Consider the following 17,172-nt stretch of genomic DNA (forward strand, 5'->3'; position numbering starts at 1 on the left):
CTTGGTTTACATTTTTGAAATCCACTCGATTTCAACTGTCAATTCCATTGCTTAAACTTCAAATGAAATCCAATGGATTTCAGATGAGATTTCAATTAACGTATACACAAAGGAATTGACAGTTGATATCCACTCGATTTCGTAAATGTAACATTACACACTACATCCAACCAACAGGTGTTCAGTGAATTCGTGTTTTATTTTGTGGCAAATACTTTTATAAAACGAATCACGTTTGATAAGAAAAAACTTCTCATAAAAAAGTACCAAAAAATATTCATTGAATGAATTCTCGAACAAAATATCGTTCATTCATTCAAATTGGACTAACATATTTCTTTCGGTGTCAGATTACTCTTTCCAATATACGTACCGCTTTCCAATAAGAATTTATTTACATTTTTTTCAACGACGGACAACTTCGTATTGGTGATTGTGCGGAAAAAATATTTTTTATTAGTGGAAAAAGCAAAATAACGACTCAAGTTTTTTACTAAAAACGCGTATAAAGTGATCAACTATAAGAACACCAAATAAAAATCAAGAAAATATTCAAGTAATTGCTAAAAAAGGGCAAATAAAAAGCAAAGTTAAAAGTAATACACCACCACCATCAATAATAGAAGGAACTACTTTATTACTGTGAAGCAGCAATCAAGAAGAAGAAGCAAACGTTAGCAGACCAAACAAAAATAAGCCCCCCAAAACTAGAAAATAATTCGCAATATTTACATTTCATTATTAAATGTGACAAATAGTGTCTTGTCAAAAGTGTACTTGCAAAAGATCCATATTTTCCTAAAAGAAAACTGCAATATTATACCAGCAATATCATGTGAAAATCGAAAAAAAATCGATTGGAAATTCGCCTATACATACATACCCAAAAAGTAGAGTGAGAGAACTAGCGCGCCAATAAGAGACAATAGAAAAAAGAGAACGAGTCTGTCTCTCCCTTCCAATGCCATGTAGATATGTAGATGACATTGGAATACAACGCACACACAACAGGCACACGCGTAATTTGTTCGTATTGCAAACGAGAATGAAGAAGAAGCAGCTTCAGTTGTCAACACTCACTGTGAAATGATAACAAATTCTGACCAGAAAGCGCAATTTATTCATTGATGGATGTTTTGTCTTGTTGATGGTGCTCTTGTTGTTGTAAAATTAACAAAGTGACATCAGTCGTTGTGAATGGATAGCTGGAAATAAAAACATTTTAAGGAAAATACGAAAATAAAACAGTGAAAAAGAAGTAGTAATAAATACATTGATGAAAGTAAATTGGAAACTACTAATTTATGCAATGAAAATTCCTATTAGCCTAAAGTTAAAGTGTTGAATTTCAATGTGGAATAAAAGAAAACATATTGTGCTACCACCATCAACTATTTCAACAATAGCAGCAAGAATCAGTCGGACATTTTGGTCTACATAACGCTAGCGTCATTTTGTTGCCGATTGTTGTTCTTATACTTTTGTAATATTGCATTACAACGCGCAACAGGGCGCAAAATAAAAGTCATTTAAAACACACACATTGTCGTCCACTCCAGGGCGACTAAACAAACGACTGCAACAATTGTTCCTTTTTTGTAAATCTGTCCTTGATTGGCGGTGCTTTTGTACAAAGCAATGGAAGCTGGCCCTAATGGGATAAAAGTTGAACCCACACTTGAACAACAACATCTGCAACAGCAGCATCAGCAACAACAACAGCAGCATCATCATCATCAGCAGTATGCTACTAATTTGTTAGCTCTCAATGGCTCGAATGCACGCTTACTCATTGATCATCCGCTGTTGGTACCTTTGTCGCATCACGAGCAACAATTGCAACAGCAACTGCAGTTACAACAGCAGCATCAGCATCAACAACAGTTGCAGCAACATCATTTGCAACAACAACAGCTGCAACAGCACTTAGCTTCCCAGCAGCAACAACAGCAACAGCAGCAGCAACAACAGCAGCAGCAACAAGCCGATCAACAACAGCTACAGCAGTTACAACAACATCAACAATTACAACAATTAACAGCCGTTTATCCACAGCCTTTATCGCTAAAGCAACAACCCCTTCCTACACCAATTGTTACCAATAATGCCGTTACCAGTGGTGCCCCTGTGGGTGCTGGCCCAGGTGGTGTTGTAAATACCACTGCCCTCGGTCCAGCCTCAGTAACTTCATCAACCTCATCAGCTGTTAGACATCGTTGGAATGAAAGTCCAGAAGCTAGAGCTCGACGCCTAGCACGTAATGCTGAACGTATGCGGGAACGACGTAATCGAGAAACCGAAGAAGAATATCGCAAGCGGCTGGCCCGCAATGCCGAAGCCAATCGCCTGCGTAGACAAAACGAATCAGAAATGGAGCGGGCCATGCGTCTAGTACGTAACGCCGCCAGACAGCGTCTGCGTCGCGCCATGGAATCTCCAGACCAGCGGTCCAAACGACTGATCAAACTAGCCGAACGTATGCGTATGTATCGAGCCAATGAGACACCCGAACAGAGAAAAATACGTTTGGCCGAAATGGCATCGCGGGCCCGCCAACGTATCGCCAATGAATCACCAGAGTCTCGTAAGGAACGACTGAAAAAACTCAATGAATATGCACGAAAGGTCAGAGAAAAGAAAAAAATTTTAAAATCTGGCGCGGCGCAGACTCCGAATTCGACACAGAATTCGAATACGACGACGCAAAGCGCTACAAATAATTGTAATAATGACTCTTTAAATCTAAACCATCAGGCACCAGCAGGATCTGCATCGACATCATCGGGTACAACCACAACTCCAGGCAGTGGTGGCGGAGGAGGAACAAATGGAAGCGGTAATTCTGTAACGCCAACCGGCAGCGATGAGATATCACGTCAAGCAAATGCTGGAACCACCAATGGAGGAGGAGATCAACAACATCAATTAACTGCATCATATCAACAGGCTGCCGCCTTGGCTGCTAATCCCATTGAATACTATCAAAACATGTTCATCAATCCGACAACGTTACGCACAGGTAGTGCCATCTTGAAGCAAGAACCACAAACAACAACCCAACAATCTACTACTACTAGCCTACAACAAAATCGCTTTGGCACACCACACCAACAGCAAACGGGGGGTGGAGGAGCAGTAGGTGCTGCCAGTCTTCTGGTCGATTCGGAGGCATCAAATCTCTTTTCACAGCATCTATACGATGAGGCATCACAAAAGGTATCCCTTAAACTGCCACAAACAGCAGCTAATGTTCCTCATTTCAGCACAATCGCTAGTTCATTAGATTTATATCAACAACAGAATAAGTATGCTACTACTAAGAAGCAACAGCAGGAGCTTCAACAGGTGGGTATGGTGTCGAACTGAACATGTTGTGTTTTAGTTTCTTCACATTTACACACCAAAGCTTAGTTAGAATGAAAAGGGAAATAGATAAAGAAGATTGAGAAAAGGGGAAACATTTGAATGTAAAGGAAATGAAAATTCCCCCTTTACACTTCTCTATGAAACTGTACTTAACGTATTGTGTGAAGTTGCCTTGCAATTGGCCAATTTTTTTTTCTTTTTGAATATAAATTTTATTGTGGTCATTGTTCGTTCAAAGATAGGTAGGTTCAATGGTGGAGGTGTGCAAAAGTGACCAGAGTAGGCTAAAGGTAAGAGTGAAAAGGATAACAAACGTATAGAAAATATTAATTAAACCAAAGATTTATAGATTCGAAAGATGTTTAAGGTTAGTTTTTTGAATATGCGAGATATTTTAAGGAATACATATTTGAAGAAGATTTTACCGTGTTTGCACTTGCTCAGATACTGTTTGGACCGTTTCGGTCGGTGGAATTGTATTATTTGTCCTGTAATTGAGATAAACATCTACTCGATTTTGCTTTTGAAATGTAATTCAAAACATTTAAATTGTAATTAGAGAATTACTTTTTTTGAAATTGAAAAATTTTGAAAAATATTTTGAATTACAAATGGAATAAATTAAATTTGAAATTGAAAAATTCAAATTTGAATTACAAAGGAAATAATTTAAACTAATAAAGTAAAAAAGTTAGAGATGAAATAATTAAAATTTACAGTGGAATGTAATGAATTATAATTGAAATGTTTTAAATTGCAAATGAAACGCTCGAATTACAAATGATACGTCACAAACTACAAATGAAATATTTCGAATAACATAATTTGTTTTACACAGGTGTGTAAAGATTGAGAGAGAAAGGACAAAATAATGTTATAAATTGTTTCCTACAGACTTTTAAAAGGTGGTATAGAATGAATCAAAAGTGGGGATCTGAGGGCATCTGGTAAGGATCGCAACCGAGATACCATGTAGAGCAATATATTCTGGCATGGTAATGCAAGCGAGAGCCATTTCCTGCATTATACACTAAATCGTTGGAACCATTCTTGGGCCAAATGGCAAGATTCCCATTTATGAAAATGAATCTATTGCCTGATTTCGACTTGAGCATGGCAACATCGCGTTTTCAAGCATGGCATCAATCTTTCAGAGTAATTATTGTTTCATTTTCAGAGTATTTTCGCAAATGTTAAACTTCTGTACAAAGGACGTTGTACTTTGATGGCAACATCGCGTTTTCAAGCATGGCATCAATCTTTCAGAGTAATTATTGTTTCATTTTCAGAGTATTTTCGCAAATGTTAAACTTCTGTACAAAGGACGTTGTACTTTGATCTTTGGCATGTCGCACGGACTCAGTGATAAAATGAGATCCAATATTTTTATTTAGCTTAACTGGAACTGGCCCTCTTTGGAAACCGGCCCTTTTGTTAGTGCTGCTGAATTGGAGAATCTGTAGGTTTTATGGACCGATATGCCAATTTCATCTCCTCAAAGAAAGCAGTATCCCAGTTAAAATTTTTTCCGAGGGCACTGATTTCCTACTTTTTTTCCCGAGATTTTCTAATTTTTTTTTAGAAATTTGCCGATTTCTCTTAGAAAATGGACCGATTTTCTGAAAGTTGTTTTACGAATTTCTGCACAGTTTCTGAAGAATCTTCGTTCCGAATTCGTTCTCCTCAAACTTCTACTAACTTCGAAATTTTCCAGAAGATTTACCGAATCCGCACCGACTTTTTTTTAATCTGAAATTTCCCACCAATTTTTTTGAATTCGAACAGATTTTTTTCAGAAAATTTGAATTTTCCAGAATTTTTTTCGCAATTTGGACTGATTTATTCAGGAAATCTAAATTTTTCTCCGAATTTTCCAAGAATTTTCTTCTGAATTAGGACCGAAATCGCCTGGAAACTCCAACATTTTTTACAGTGTTTTATTTAACTTGCTTTTGTGTCCGTTTAGTTCAAATCTAGTAACTAATTTTAAACACAGTTGCAGTTAACCAATCGAACTGAAACTTTGCACACTTATAATATTTGGATGACAATACATGAATTTGAAACCAAAATCAATATGGGTCCATTTTTTCTTATAGCCCCCATATAGGGTATCATCCGATTTAAAGTATTTTAAGGATTCTATCTCCATTTTTAGGCCGAATTGTCTGTAATTTGGCATTTGGGGTTCCCAATGGTACAGAAACTTAACATAAGTGTTGGACATAGGCTTGGTATAGCCTCCATATAGCGGTACCACCCGATTTCAGGTATTTTAATGATTTTATCTTCATTTTCAACCCGAATTAAGTTACAGTGTTTTATTTTTAAATGCACTTAAAACAAGAAAATAATTTTTCATGATGGAATTTCTCAAATAAAACGCTTGCATTTGAATTAAAAATTGTGACAATATTAAACGGCAAGCGTTTTATTTGAGAGATTCCATAATGAAAAATTATTTTCTAGTTCTCAGTGCATTTATAAATAAAACACTGTTACTTAATTTTTCAAATTGTTTTTTATTTAGAATTTTCTTAGGAACACTTTCCGAATTCGGCGACCACGTCCATATAACTTAACTAACTTATAACTTAGGCATCAGAGACCGAAATCGGAATAAAATGATAGGTATGCCATTCCCCCGTTTTTATGTTATCTTAGCTTAAATTTGATTGACTATTATGACATTTTCAAAGACCGAAAAAAGGTGAGCTGGTACACCTTGAAGTTGAAGTCTTACCATCCGCTTTCCGATAGAGGTTGATATGCCAATAAAGCCGCTGCCTTAGTTGAACGTTATAGACTATTTGATGAATTTTACCCCAAATTACTAGGAGTGATTTTCCTGACATAACTTGTCCTGCCGATCACATGTTGGCATAATAATCGGAGGGTTTTATAGTTGGGCTTGTGAATATAGTATCCAAATAAACGGGTTTCCTGCATTAACCCGTTTAATCTAGTTCTAACCGAGTTTTAAAATTGCTATTAATTCTCCCGTGACCCTTCGGGAAAGTGTATGGGAATAGTCATACAGAGTCAGATCTACATACATCACCTAATAAGATTGCAGTATACACTTCTATGTTGGACCACGAGAGCGATGTCCATAAAAGTAAGGCAGAATCAGAAAATCCTTCGAGGGTCTCTGGTCACTAATGGCAATATTGTTAGACAATATTGGTACAAATAATATTTATAAATCTAGTTACAGCTGAACATTGCCCTACTTCACGAAATTGTCGATTTTACCGAAACAAGGATTCGTTTATTGATATACAGTTGCGTTCAAAATAATAGGAGCGCCCATACAAAAAAAGACAATTGTCAAAAAATATGGTTAAACTTACCCATTTTGGTTTATTTTGAATTTGTTTAACATTGTTGACATCCCAGCAGTTAATTCATCAGCAGAAATGTAACAATCTGTTTTAAATTATTTACTGTTTACACCAACATTATAAATCGTATTTAAAGTTTTTGTTCAAAAAAATAGGAGTGTGGAAGAAAAAGGGCGATAAAAATAGTTTTAGTTGAGTTTAGGATTAAAATTGCCAATATTTTAGTTAACAGTAGTAAATCCAATAGATTTTATGAGATTTGATTGCTGTTTGAAAACAAAAGTCCTTTGGAGTTAGCCCAAAAACAGGCGATTGTCCTTGCAGAATTTTTTTCCATAAATTGAGCACTTATTGGGCAACCCAATGGATTTTGTAGACAAAAGCTTTAACGATTAGATTTTTTTGATGCTATCGATGTTATCTCTAACAATATATAATGATTGGTATTCAATAAATGTGTGTATTTTGATCCTTGAGCCAAGTTTAAGGCAGTTTACATTAGCCCTTAAGGTAAGGATCGGCCAAAAAAACGTATCTATAAGGAATTTGTTACCCAACCAAATAATATTTGGAAGTCCTTAGGATGCTAACCTTGTGTATACAATCAATTTCGCTTCTATTCAAAAAATGTTTAAAACGTGAACGGTTGAAATGTACTTTGAACCACTTAGTGATAGGCAGGCTGGAATTGCACTATGGTTGGTATACGCCGTAATATATTTTTCAATATAAACTTACGTTTTTCATTCAAAAATACTTCATTTAGGTTAGTTTCATTAGAAAACTGTTTATTATACGATGCAAAACCTAATAAAAATAATCTTAGGCCAACTTCAAAAGTTTGTCTTTAAAGTTTCCTTCTCAACAAAGCGTTTTGAACAATATCTCATATGTGCCAATCATCCAATTATTCAAAAATGAACCATATATTGAATTCTGCGTGCAGTTAAGATACTAAGGACCTTAAAACATCACTTGATCGAGAAATTAATGCCTTATAGATTCGCTTTTTTAACCGATCCTTACGTAAAGAGTTAATGGAAACCGGCTTTAACTCGGCTCAAGGATCAAAATACACGAATTTCCGGGATACCGCTCATTATATATTGTTCGAGATAACAGCCAGAGCATCAAAAAACTCTAATCACTAAAGTTCTGTCTATAAAATCCATTGAGTTACCCAATAAGTGCTCAATTTATGGAAGAAATCGCTGCAAGGACAATCACCTGGTTTTAGGCTACCCCCAAAGGACTTTTGTTTTCAAACAGCCATCAAATCTCATAAAATATATTGAATTCACTACTGTCAACTAAAATATAGACAATTTTGATCTTAAACTCAACTAAACATTTTTTATTGTCCTTTTTTTCCGCACTCCTATTTTTTTGAACAACAAATTTAAAGGAGATTTATAATGTTGGTGTAAACAGTAAATAATTTAAAACATATTGCCGCATTTCTGCTGATCAATTATCTGTTGGGATGTCAACAATGTTAAACAAATTCAAAATAAACCAAAATGGGTAAGTTTAACCATGTTTATTCGACCATTCCCTTGGTGTGAATGAGCACTCCTATTACTTTGAACACAGCTGTAAATAGGGTTAAATGGTTTTGGTTATGGACACCACCCTACTTCGACTGTGCCTTTTACAAAGAACATAGCCGCTTTACAATCTGTTTTGTGTTAATATAGTAACAGCTTGGCTATGTTCAGCTGGTTGTGGTTTGTTTGAACCCCACAGTCTTTGGTGTAGGCCACGTTTTAACAACCTCAGTTTTTAATCTCTGTACCTCTTTCGTTTTAATTTAAATATTAAGTATACTCAAATTATGACTTTAAATCGAATTGCGTCCGCGAAAGCGTTAAGGATTCCCGGTTTCCCCAGAATATTTCGTATAGTATATCAATACATTTTATAATAATCTTTGTTTTAAACTTTTTGACAGACGGGCTTAGTATCCATTCAAGATATTGCTTGAATTTGCTTTTTCCATATATACCAGTCCTCATCAGCCATCTTGGACATGATTCCGTTCTATACCTTTGGTAAACTCCAATGAATTAATGTAGAATCACAGATTTATTAGAATTACAAACACCTTTACAAGAGGTATTGATATAACAACCATGAATGTCGTCCCTATGATCTGCAGAATAAAAGTTCTCTCAGACGACAATGTCTACAACAATTCCTTACAATATCTCAAAATATTCAATAACTAGAGTTATGATCTCAAAATAAACGTTGCAATATAAAGTTAGGTAGATACATGTTCAGTTTTGGTATAGAAATTTTGAGAAAATCTTGCCAAACACATACACATACCCACCGCCTGTGTCATAATTATAGATATCGATCTGATGCCATATTACCCAATATTGATATCAGTCCTTATTTTATTATTAGCTTTTATTGTTATTGTTATCTTTTTCGTGTTGTTTCTATAAGACGTTTTTTTGGTTCATTTTTTATTCAAAACAAAATATTATTCTATATATCATTCCTTTTAAATATGTACCGTACCCCCACCCCAAAATCCAAATAGCACCACTTAATACTTAAGCAAGAGTTACATGCGTGCATTATTTTAGACAAACAACAACAACTCACCAAGCAGTAATATCAACAACAGCGGGTCTGTTGGTGGAGTCTCCAATAATGCTGAGAAAAACGAGGGACAAAAACTGAAGACAACACATCCACAAATTCAAAATCCTCCCACACCACTCTACAATCAATTCCCCTATTTGGCCACATTTCCAGCAGCAGCTGCAGTTGCAACAGCCAATACCACTGTTGCAGTGACAACACCGCCGAATACACCAACACAAACAGCCGCTTACTATCCCATGTATCATAATGGCTTTCAGCTGGGTATAGCGCCTAATACCGTACCGCCACCATTCACCCCCGTACATTTTACAACATCAACGAATAGCGTGGGGGGATCGAACACCACCAACACAGGATCATCGCCAACTAATTCGGGTACGCGTAAAATGTTGAAGGAGAGCGGCGGCCGCTCCTCTTCGCCATAGAACTCTAGCCATTGTTTGTTATTGTTACTAACGTGAATTCTTTTTGTTTTTGCTTTGTTTCTTCTTTGTTTTTCTTCTTTTTTTCTTCTGTGTCATTTGTGTTCCTTCATCTGTTGTCTTTTTTGTCACAAAATTCTGGGTAATTCGGTTGGTTGTGGTAACAACAACGCAGCAGCAAATCAACAACAACAACAGCAGCAGCAAAACGTTTTACAGGATTTTCCAAAAGCGGTCCGCGGTCGTCCTAGAAAGCTGATATTTAACAACAACAATAGTAAAGATTCACTGAATACGTCGCAGGACGATGTACTGCAACAGCATCAACAGAAAATGAGTGCACTGCTGGAGCAAGAGATCAATCAAATGTTGGCATCCCCGAATTTGGGACAGCGACGCGGACGTGGTCAATCATATCAGCAGTTGGCACAGTTGCAACAACAACAACAGCAGCAGCAACAACAACCACAGCAAATACAATTGCAGCAACAACAGTTACAGCAACATCAGGATCAACAACAACAACAGCAGCAACAGCCAGAACAACAGCAACAACATTCCCAACTTTCTCCCACGCCACGTAAACTGAAATACGAAAACGATGATGAAAAACGTAAACGTTTGGAAAAAATGGCAGCCCATCAGCGAGCTTTAAGGGCTAATGAAACACCCGAACAGCGGGCGGTACGTTTGCAAAAGCTTAGTGAACGTGCTCGTCAGAAACGTGCCGAAATACGTGCCACCGAAACACCCGAGGAACGAAAGGTACGCCTTGCCAAACAGGCAGAATATGCACGAATGCGTCGTTTACGAACCCACACTCCCCACTATAATCGAGTTAAGTCTGAAAATGATGCTGCCGGTGGTGGTAATGGGAGTGGTGGTGTAACATCACCATCCACAGACCTCTATAATTCAGCCGGTGGTGCCTCAACAAATGGCTATGATACCAAAAACAATCTAAATGCTGATCTTCATAGCGGTGGCAGTTTAAGTGGCGGCAGCTTATCGCAGGAGAGCAGTCCATCAAATAGTCAGGATCATCAACTACAACAACAGCAACAACAACAGCAGCAACAACAGCAGCAGCAACAGCAACAACAACAACATCAAATATTATTGCAACAACGTATGCTCCAAACACCAAATCTACTCAACCACATCAATAATAATAACAACAACAATAATAACACTAATAACAATAATAATTTTTTAAAACAACAACAGCAAGGCAAGGACTTTAACAATCAAACAAATCCAACACAGCAACAACAACAGCCAGAAAATAACAATGATATGTTGAAAATTCTCGAACCAATAATTGTAATGAAAACCAAGTAAGAAAAACAAAACAAAAGAAAACGAATGATGAGAGAGAATTGGAAAAGAGAATGAATAATGGTGGCCATATAAAAAATTCAAAATTTTGTAAAAAATTTAGTCTTTGTGAGATTGAAACGAATATCTTGCTATGGCAACGGTACAGAATATTTGTAAAATTGCGTTTTAACCCCACTTTTTCGATATGATCGATACTGTTTTAAACATCTTTGAAGCCATTTCTAAGCCTCCGCTATACGATTTAATCGAGATGTACCTCTAATACACAGACACATAAATTGATGTGAATCATGAAGATTTTGAGTTTGGAATGAATTTGTCTCTAATACTTATTGGTGGCTATGTTTCAAATCTCATATGAGTTTAAACAACATCAAGTTTCCATTCAGCAAGTGCATACAACATCATAAATTTTCGGCTTTGAAGGGATACACACTTATAATTTTTAAGGTTATGTTTCAAAATTAAATTGAATATTCTAAAAAAAAATATTTCGACTAAGATGGCTGGCCATCTTTTTTTTTGCTTCATTTAATTATCGTTAAAAAATTGGTAAATTCTTTTCATAATTAGTATTCATTCATTTTTTGGAGTTGAGCTGAATGATTGATAGATTTAAACATTAATGGTCTGTTTCTCTAAGACGATTCAAATTCGTTCGAATTATTACCAAACTCCTTTTGTTGAAGAAAATGTTTGTATGATTGAAAAAAAAATGAATCAAATATTAAAAAAAACGGAAGTTTGGTAGTAGTTCAGACAAATTTGTTTTCGAATAGTCATAGTGGAGCAGACCATGAAAAAGAAAGTCAGTGAAATTCAATACCAAACTCTTTTGCTACTCTTCAATGTTGGTTAAGCAGCTCAGCAAGTGTATTAGTTGTGGATGTTGAATAATAATATTTTGTACTATTTAATTCCGAATCATACTGGAAATATTTTTTTGAACATTCATCCCAAATCCTCGAAGAAATATATTTCCTTTAATTTGCCCCTAATATTGCAAAATTTGTTGTCAACTTTCTTTTTAAAGTCCTCTTCGTAAAATTAAATACTGTAACTTGATTCTCCAAAACCTTTTTTGAGTTACCGATAAAAATCGTTAAAATAAAATGCTTATAAATTCGGTAATTAACATCATTTTTCGGTAAGTTAGCCACCAAAAGAAAGTAGACTTGGGGAATGTTTCACTATGTCGAAAGAAAATTATTGCGAAACGAAAAACACCTAAACTTTGGTTTTCATGGCAATATTGACTTTGTGTTTGCTTCAAAACAACTACAAAATTTGGGCATAATTATTTAGTATGATAAGCTATTTTTTTTATATTGGGCTGGGGAGCCACTATTATATTTTGAGCATGCGCAATGTTTTTAATTATAATTATTGAATTTAATTATCGATGAATTGTTTGTATTTTTAACTAGCTATTTATATTTTTCTATTGTAATATAGTATCATCGGCCTTAGTAGGCTTATATATATTACATCGAAAAAAAAAAAATTTAAAATCATATACCTAGGAGTTAGTTGTTTTTCTTTCGTTTTCATTTGCGTTCGACATAGTGAAACGGGCTGTTAAAGTTCTACCGACAGCAAGAGTGTTGTTAACTTTTGTTTGAAATTTTCATTCATAATTTTGCGTTTTAATTTTACCGATATTTGTCGATAACTCAAAAAATGAGTTAGAGATGGTGACCATATTGTCAAGTTATTTGCCAAAGAATCAGTTCGTTTCAGTCTTAACATTGTCTTTGAAAAATGATGAAACATACATAGATCACCATAACCAAAACACATATACCATAAAATAATGATTATAGATCCATAGACAAACATTTATATATATATAAATATTTATGCAAAATTGTAGGCAGCAATCAATCACTAGACTATGTGGCCACTAATTTATATATTTTGAAAACTGATGATATACATTTTTTTACTCACACATTGAATAACTTTTCTTGTAAAATAAATATGTTTCGTTGTTATTTTTTGTTTATCAAAAAGATATGCTAAAAATATTCTTATAATTTAGAAGATCATGGGACCTTTGTTCAAGTGTTCCACTCTCACAGTTTGAGACATGGTTTAAATAACTTGGGTTGGCTGATTTGCAACAATAACCTTTTTAACCTTCATTGGAAAATGGTTTTCTGATTTTAATTATTTCCCCTTCCTTGTGGTCGACTTCCCTTGTGGTCCTTGATTTTTTTCTTGGCAGCCAATAGAGTACATTATTTCTTCTTCTTGCTTTGTGATCGCTTTTGTCTTCAATTCTGCGAAAATTTTGATGTAAAATGGTTGGATAGAGTTTTCTTCACTCTTTTCAGCATCATCAGCCGTAGCCTTAATAGCATATTACATAGAACGCTTCTTTTTATCAACCTTTTCCAATGTCCCTGTCTCTGCTCGTTAAGTTAGTTAGCTCGTCCTCGCTAAAGGGGGTATTCAATGGGTGTTAAAGCTGTGTTTTTGTTTGTTTACGTGTAGCGTGAATATAGTCCCCTACTCCGATCCTGTCGGCCACTGAATGGTTCTTATAGATTTGAAGGTTCAGGCTCAGACATACTATCAGTCAGATCATGAATATCAACTCCCCGTGAGTTTTCTCACTCTCACCATTAAGATGCAACGGCAGAGTGGCGAGGGGGTTTACATTCATGATTGGGCTGTATGCGAAATATTGTTTTGTGTACCGTATCCTGCTAAGTTGATTCTCGTCACGGTGATATCCAATGTGAACCTGTGGTTTTTCGAATTTGGTCTAAGACTTTTCGAATTTCTAGTTTTATACCCCCGTCTTTAGACTAACGAGGGTATACGAACTTTTATTCGGGCGAAATAATGTTTTTAGACCCCAGAGTATGTTTGGACGAAATCCGTTTCAGACAATTTGGAGTGGATTTAACCATGTCCGCCCATCAGTATTTTTGTCTGGCTGGCTGGAGCTCACGGGTAGCTCCCCCACAAAATTGTAAAACTTTTCGCTAAGAAGATGCGCCCGAAAACTCTAGAAGGTAGTAACCGATTTGGCCCATACTTTGCACATTTTAATATTTTTACGAGGCATTGATCGGTTGCAATATGCATTATATATATCAACTCCTTCGTGTACCTCCCACACAACATTTCGGAAACTTGTATTTATTCGCTATGTCCATTTCGAAAATACAAGTTTTTTTCAGGGGCAAGTCCATACTTCATGGGAAAATGACCTAAAAAACTCTTATGTCACCATGTGTAGTGGCTGGAACGCACAATATCTCTCCAACGGATGAACCGATTTGGCCCAAAATTTGGCCTTCGTAATATTTTTTCGAAATTTAGTTTAACTTTGAAAATGGTCCACATCGATATTTTCTTTAGTATACACACACCCTGTAAAAGGTGAACATTTTTGTTTAAGTGTAGTTTAGGATCTGTTCGAAAATCGTTTGGAAAATTGTACCGATGTTATTTCTTGTGGTCCTGTTTACAGTGATATGTTTTTCGTGGGCAAGTCCATGCTTCTTGACATAGTAGTCCAAAAGCTCTAAGATATACGGTGACCATCTGAAAAGAGTGGAAGGTGCGCTATCGAAAAAAAGAACGACTTCCACAATAAGACCCACTTCCAAAAACGACTTTGTCGATTCATACCTTCAGGTACCTCCCACGCAACACTTTTGAGCTGCAATCTTAATATATTTTTGTCCGCAAGTTCATACGTCCAAAAAGGTCTACAAAATTTGAAAACCTCATAAATATATGGTTGGCTGCGTAGCCGGTATTGCATTCTATATTTTCTCTTGATGAAAGTTTTAACTCACAAGAGCTGAGGGTATATCTTTGTCGGCAAGGCCGACTGATACTTTTTACTATGTTGATCCATACCATCAGGTACCTCCTCCGCAACTCTGTTGCGGCCAGTTCATACGTCCAAAAAGGTCCACAAAAACCCTCTAAATATATAATTATTGGGGAAAAGGGCTTTGGTTGCGTAACTGGTATTCGAATCTATATTGTCCATAAATGGAAGTTTCAATTTACACTGGATGATGAGGGTATATCTTTGTCGGCTAGGCCGACTGATACTTTTTTACTTGTTCTTTTCATAATTGCTTCCTGTAATTGTTCGTCTTGTATTAAAACTCCCATTGGAATTTGATCCTGGAAATCATGCAGATTTAATTAAATCTGAAAAATAACTATCGTAACCATATTTATTACAAGAAGGTTAAATACATACAACAAACAAACCTACATGCGTATGTATAAGTATAATGTAGTTGAACAAAGTAAAAGTAGTGGTATATTATTAAACTTAGAAACAAACTTCTATATATAAATCAATATATATGAAAATGTGATGAGACGAGAGCATACATACAACATAAATATCTAACAGCAATAAAATAAACATTTGTAAATCCGAAAAATTAATATTGAAAAATTCTAATATAACAATAATGAAAGTAACAAAAGCCCATTTAACTATGTATGTAAAACATGCATACAACTCCCACACCAACCAACCAACACACACATCTATATATAATAATATATAACTAATACAATATGCAATAAATAAAATAATGTATTTATAGAAAGGAGAAAACAAACACACATTAAAGTTTAACAAACAACCAGAATCAAGCAACAAATAAAACAATAGCATTAACAAAAAAATCTATTTTATAGATCAGAATAAGAATAGAGTCCCATAACAGACTATTTGTGCAGTAGTTGAAACTCCTCACATCTATAGCTTTTATGTTTTGAAATGTTGTTTTTTATTTACTTTTTTTATTAATTCATAAGTTTAATCATATTTTATAAAATTGTTTTTTTTTATTTAACTTTATGTAGAAATAAAAAAAGATGTATACAGACATATATACAAATAGGAAACAAACAACATCAATTTACTATATACATACATATATACACCTAAATATTATATACATATTATCCTAAGATTGTAAAACTATAATAACATAAGTCTAATATTAATTACTGTGTAATAAAAATAATAACAACAAATAAATTTAAAACGCAAACTTTAAATACAAAAAAGCCCCGTCATATATACTTTTATGAGCAAAATAAAAAATATGCAATAACAAAATTGCAAACAAAAAAAATGAACAAGTAACCATAACTATTATATATGAATGCTATATACATATATATATATATTTATATATACAATAACATATATAAAACACAATAATATTCATATACATACATATAATATTATTACTTGTATACATGAGCAAAAGAGGAATAAACACAAAGAAAAACAACAATATGTATGATTGATTATTATGATGATAAAACTAAAAAACAAAAATTAGAACATAATAAAGTCAATAATTTTTTAAAGTAGAAAAATTTGTGTGCCTTATGTTCTTTATAAAAGCCCAACTTAAGTTATGACGTTCTGAACAAAAATACAGGATGATGTTTTACTGCCATATAAGCAAAATTTTCAGACTTCCGATAGGTACAAACACATTGCGATTTTCAGATTTCGTCAAAATATTTCAAATGCACACTCATGCGTTGTTCTTACCCTGCGAATGCATCAGAAATAAAAGTGATGTATGTTTGCTCTTTGACTGCGTTAAAAATGCACAACTGCGACGTTTTGAAATACATAGCTTCGAAGTTGTTAAGTATTACGGGGTTATGAAACAAAGTACTCCATACATTTGCAAAACAACCGACGTTTCGAAAGTCAACCAGAGATGCAGGCGATGGACTAGCTTTCCTAATCCATGATTTCCTATCCTACAGACCACTTCCGTAACCAAACCACCACACCCTTATATCGAAATCCAGGGGCCTAATTATGTGATTCGATATCGAGTTTTTTCGAACCGAGTACTCAAAGTTGGGATGAAAAAATTCGTTATCGGGTAAAATTATTGAGTTTTTGGACATAAATTTGCGAGTAATTACTCGTAGCTAAATTGCCTATCAGAAACAAACAAAATAAAAGACTTCTTATTGTTTAAAATGAGGAGGGTTGGCGTTTTTTATTTGGGATGACGACTTCTATTTTGTTTTTCAAAATAGTCAGGCTTAATCCC

General features: G+C 34.9%; 2 protein-coding genes across 5 annotated transcripts in view; both read left to right on the plus strand.

Annotated features, from left to right (window-relative positions):
* Positions 1–17,172, plus strand: part of LOC141396489 (diphthine methyltransferase) — an 88,058-nt gene that overhangs the window by 22,118 nt on the left and 48,768 nt on the right. The window lies entirely within an intron of this gene.
* On the plus strand, positions 389–16,153 carry LOC141396487 (uncharacterized). Of its 4 annotated transcripts, none has more exons than XM_073971984.1 (4): positions 393–2,625; positions 2,755–3,216; positions 9,308–9,704; positions 9,927–16,153. In XM_073971984.1, the coding sequence occupies exons 1-4, from the start codon at positions 1,639–1,641 to the stop codon at positions 11,090–11,092; spliced, it is 3,012 nt and encodes a 1,003-aa protein (XP_073828085.1). In that variant the 5' UTR covers positions 393–1,638; the 3' UTR covers positions 11,093–16,153. The 4 variants fall into 4 exon arrangements, with proteins under 4 accessions (XP_073828083.1, XP_073828085.1, XP_073828082.1 ...); XM_073971983.1 differs by having other exon boundaries at positions 399–2,625; positions 2,755–3,345; XM_073971982.1 differs by having other exon boundaries at positions 389–3,216.

The sequence above is a fragment of the Musca autumnalis genome, unplaced genomic scaffold (assembly GCF_047663935.1).
Source record: "Musca autumnalis isolate F117 unplaced genomic scaffold, ASM4766393v1 scaffold_3, whole genome shotgun sequence".
NCBI classification, from domain to species: domain Eukaryota; kingdom Metazoa; phylum Arthropoda; class Insecta; order Diptera; family Muscidae; genus Musca; species Musca autumnalis.

Coding starts and splice junctions, on each gene's coding strand:
- LOC141396487 (XM_073971981.1), top strand. CDS start 1,639: ATGGAAGCTGGCCCTAATGGGATAAAAGTTGAACCCACACTTGAACAA. Junction 3,346..9,307: donor AACAGCAGGAGCTTCAACAG/GTGGGTATGGTG, acceptor GCATTATTTTAG/ACAAACAACAACAACTCACC. Junction 9,705..9,926: donor ATCATCGCCAACTAATTCGG/GTACGCGTAAAA, acceptor ACAACAACGCAG/CAGCAAATCAACAACAACAA.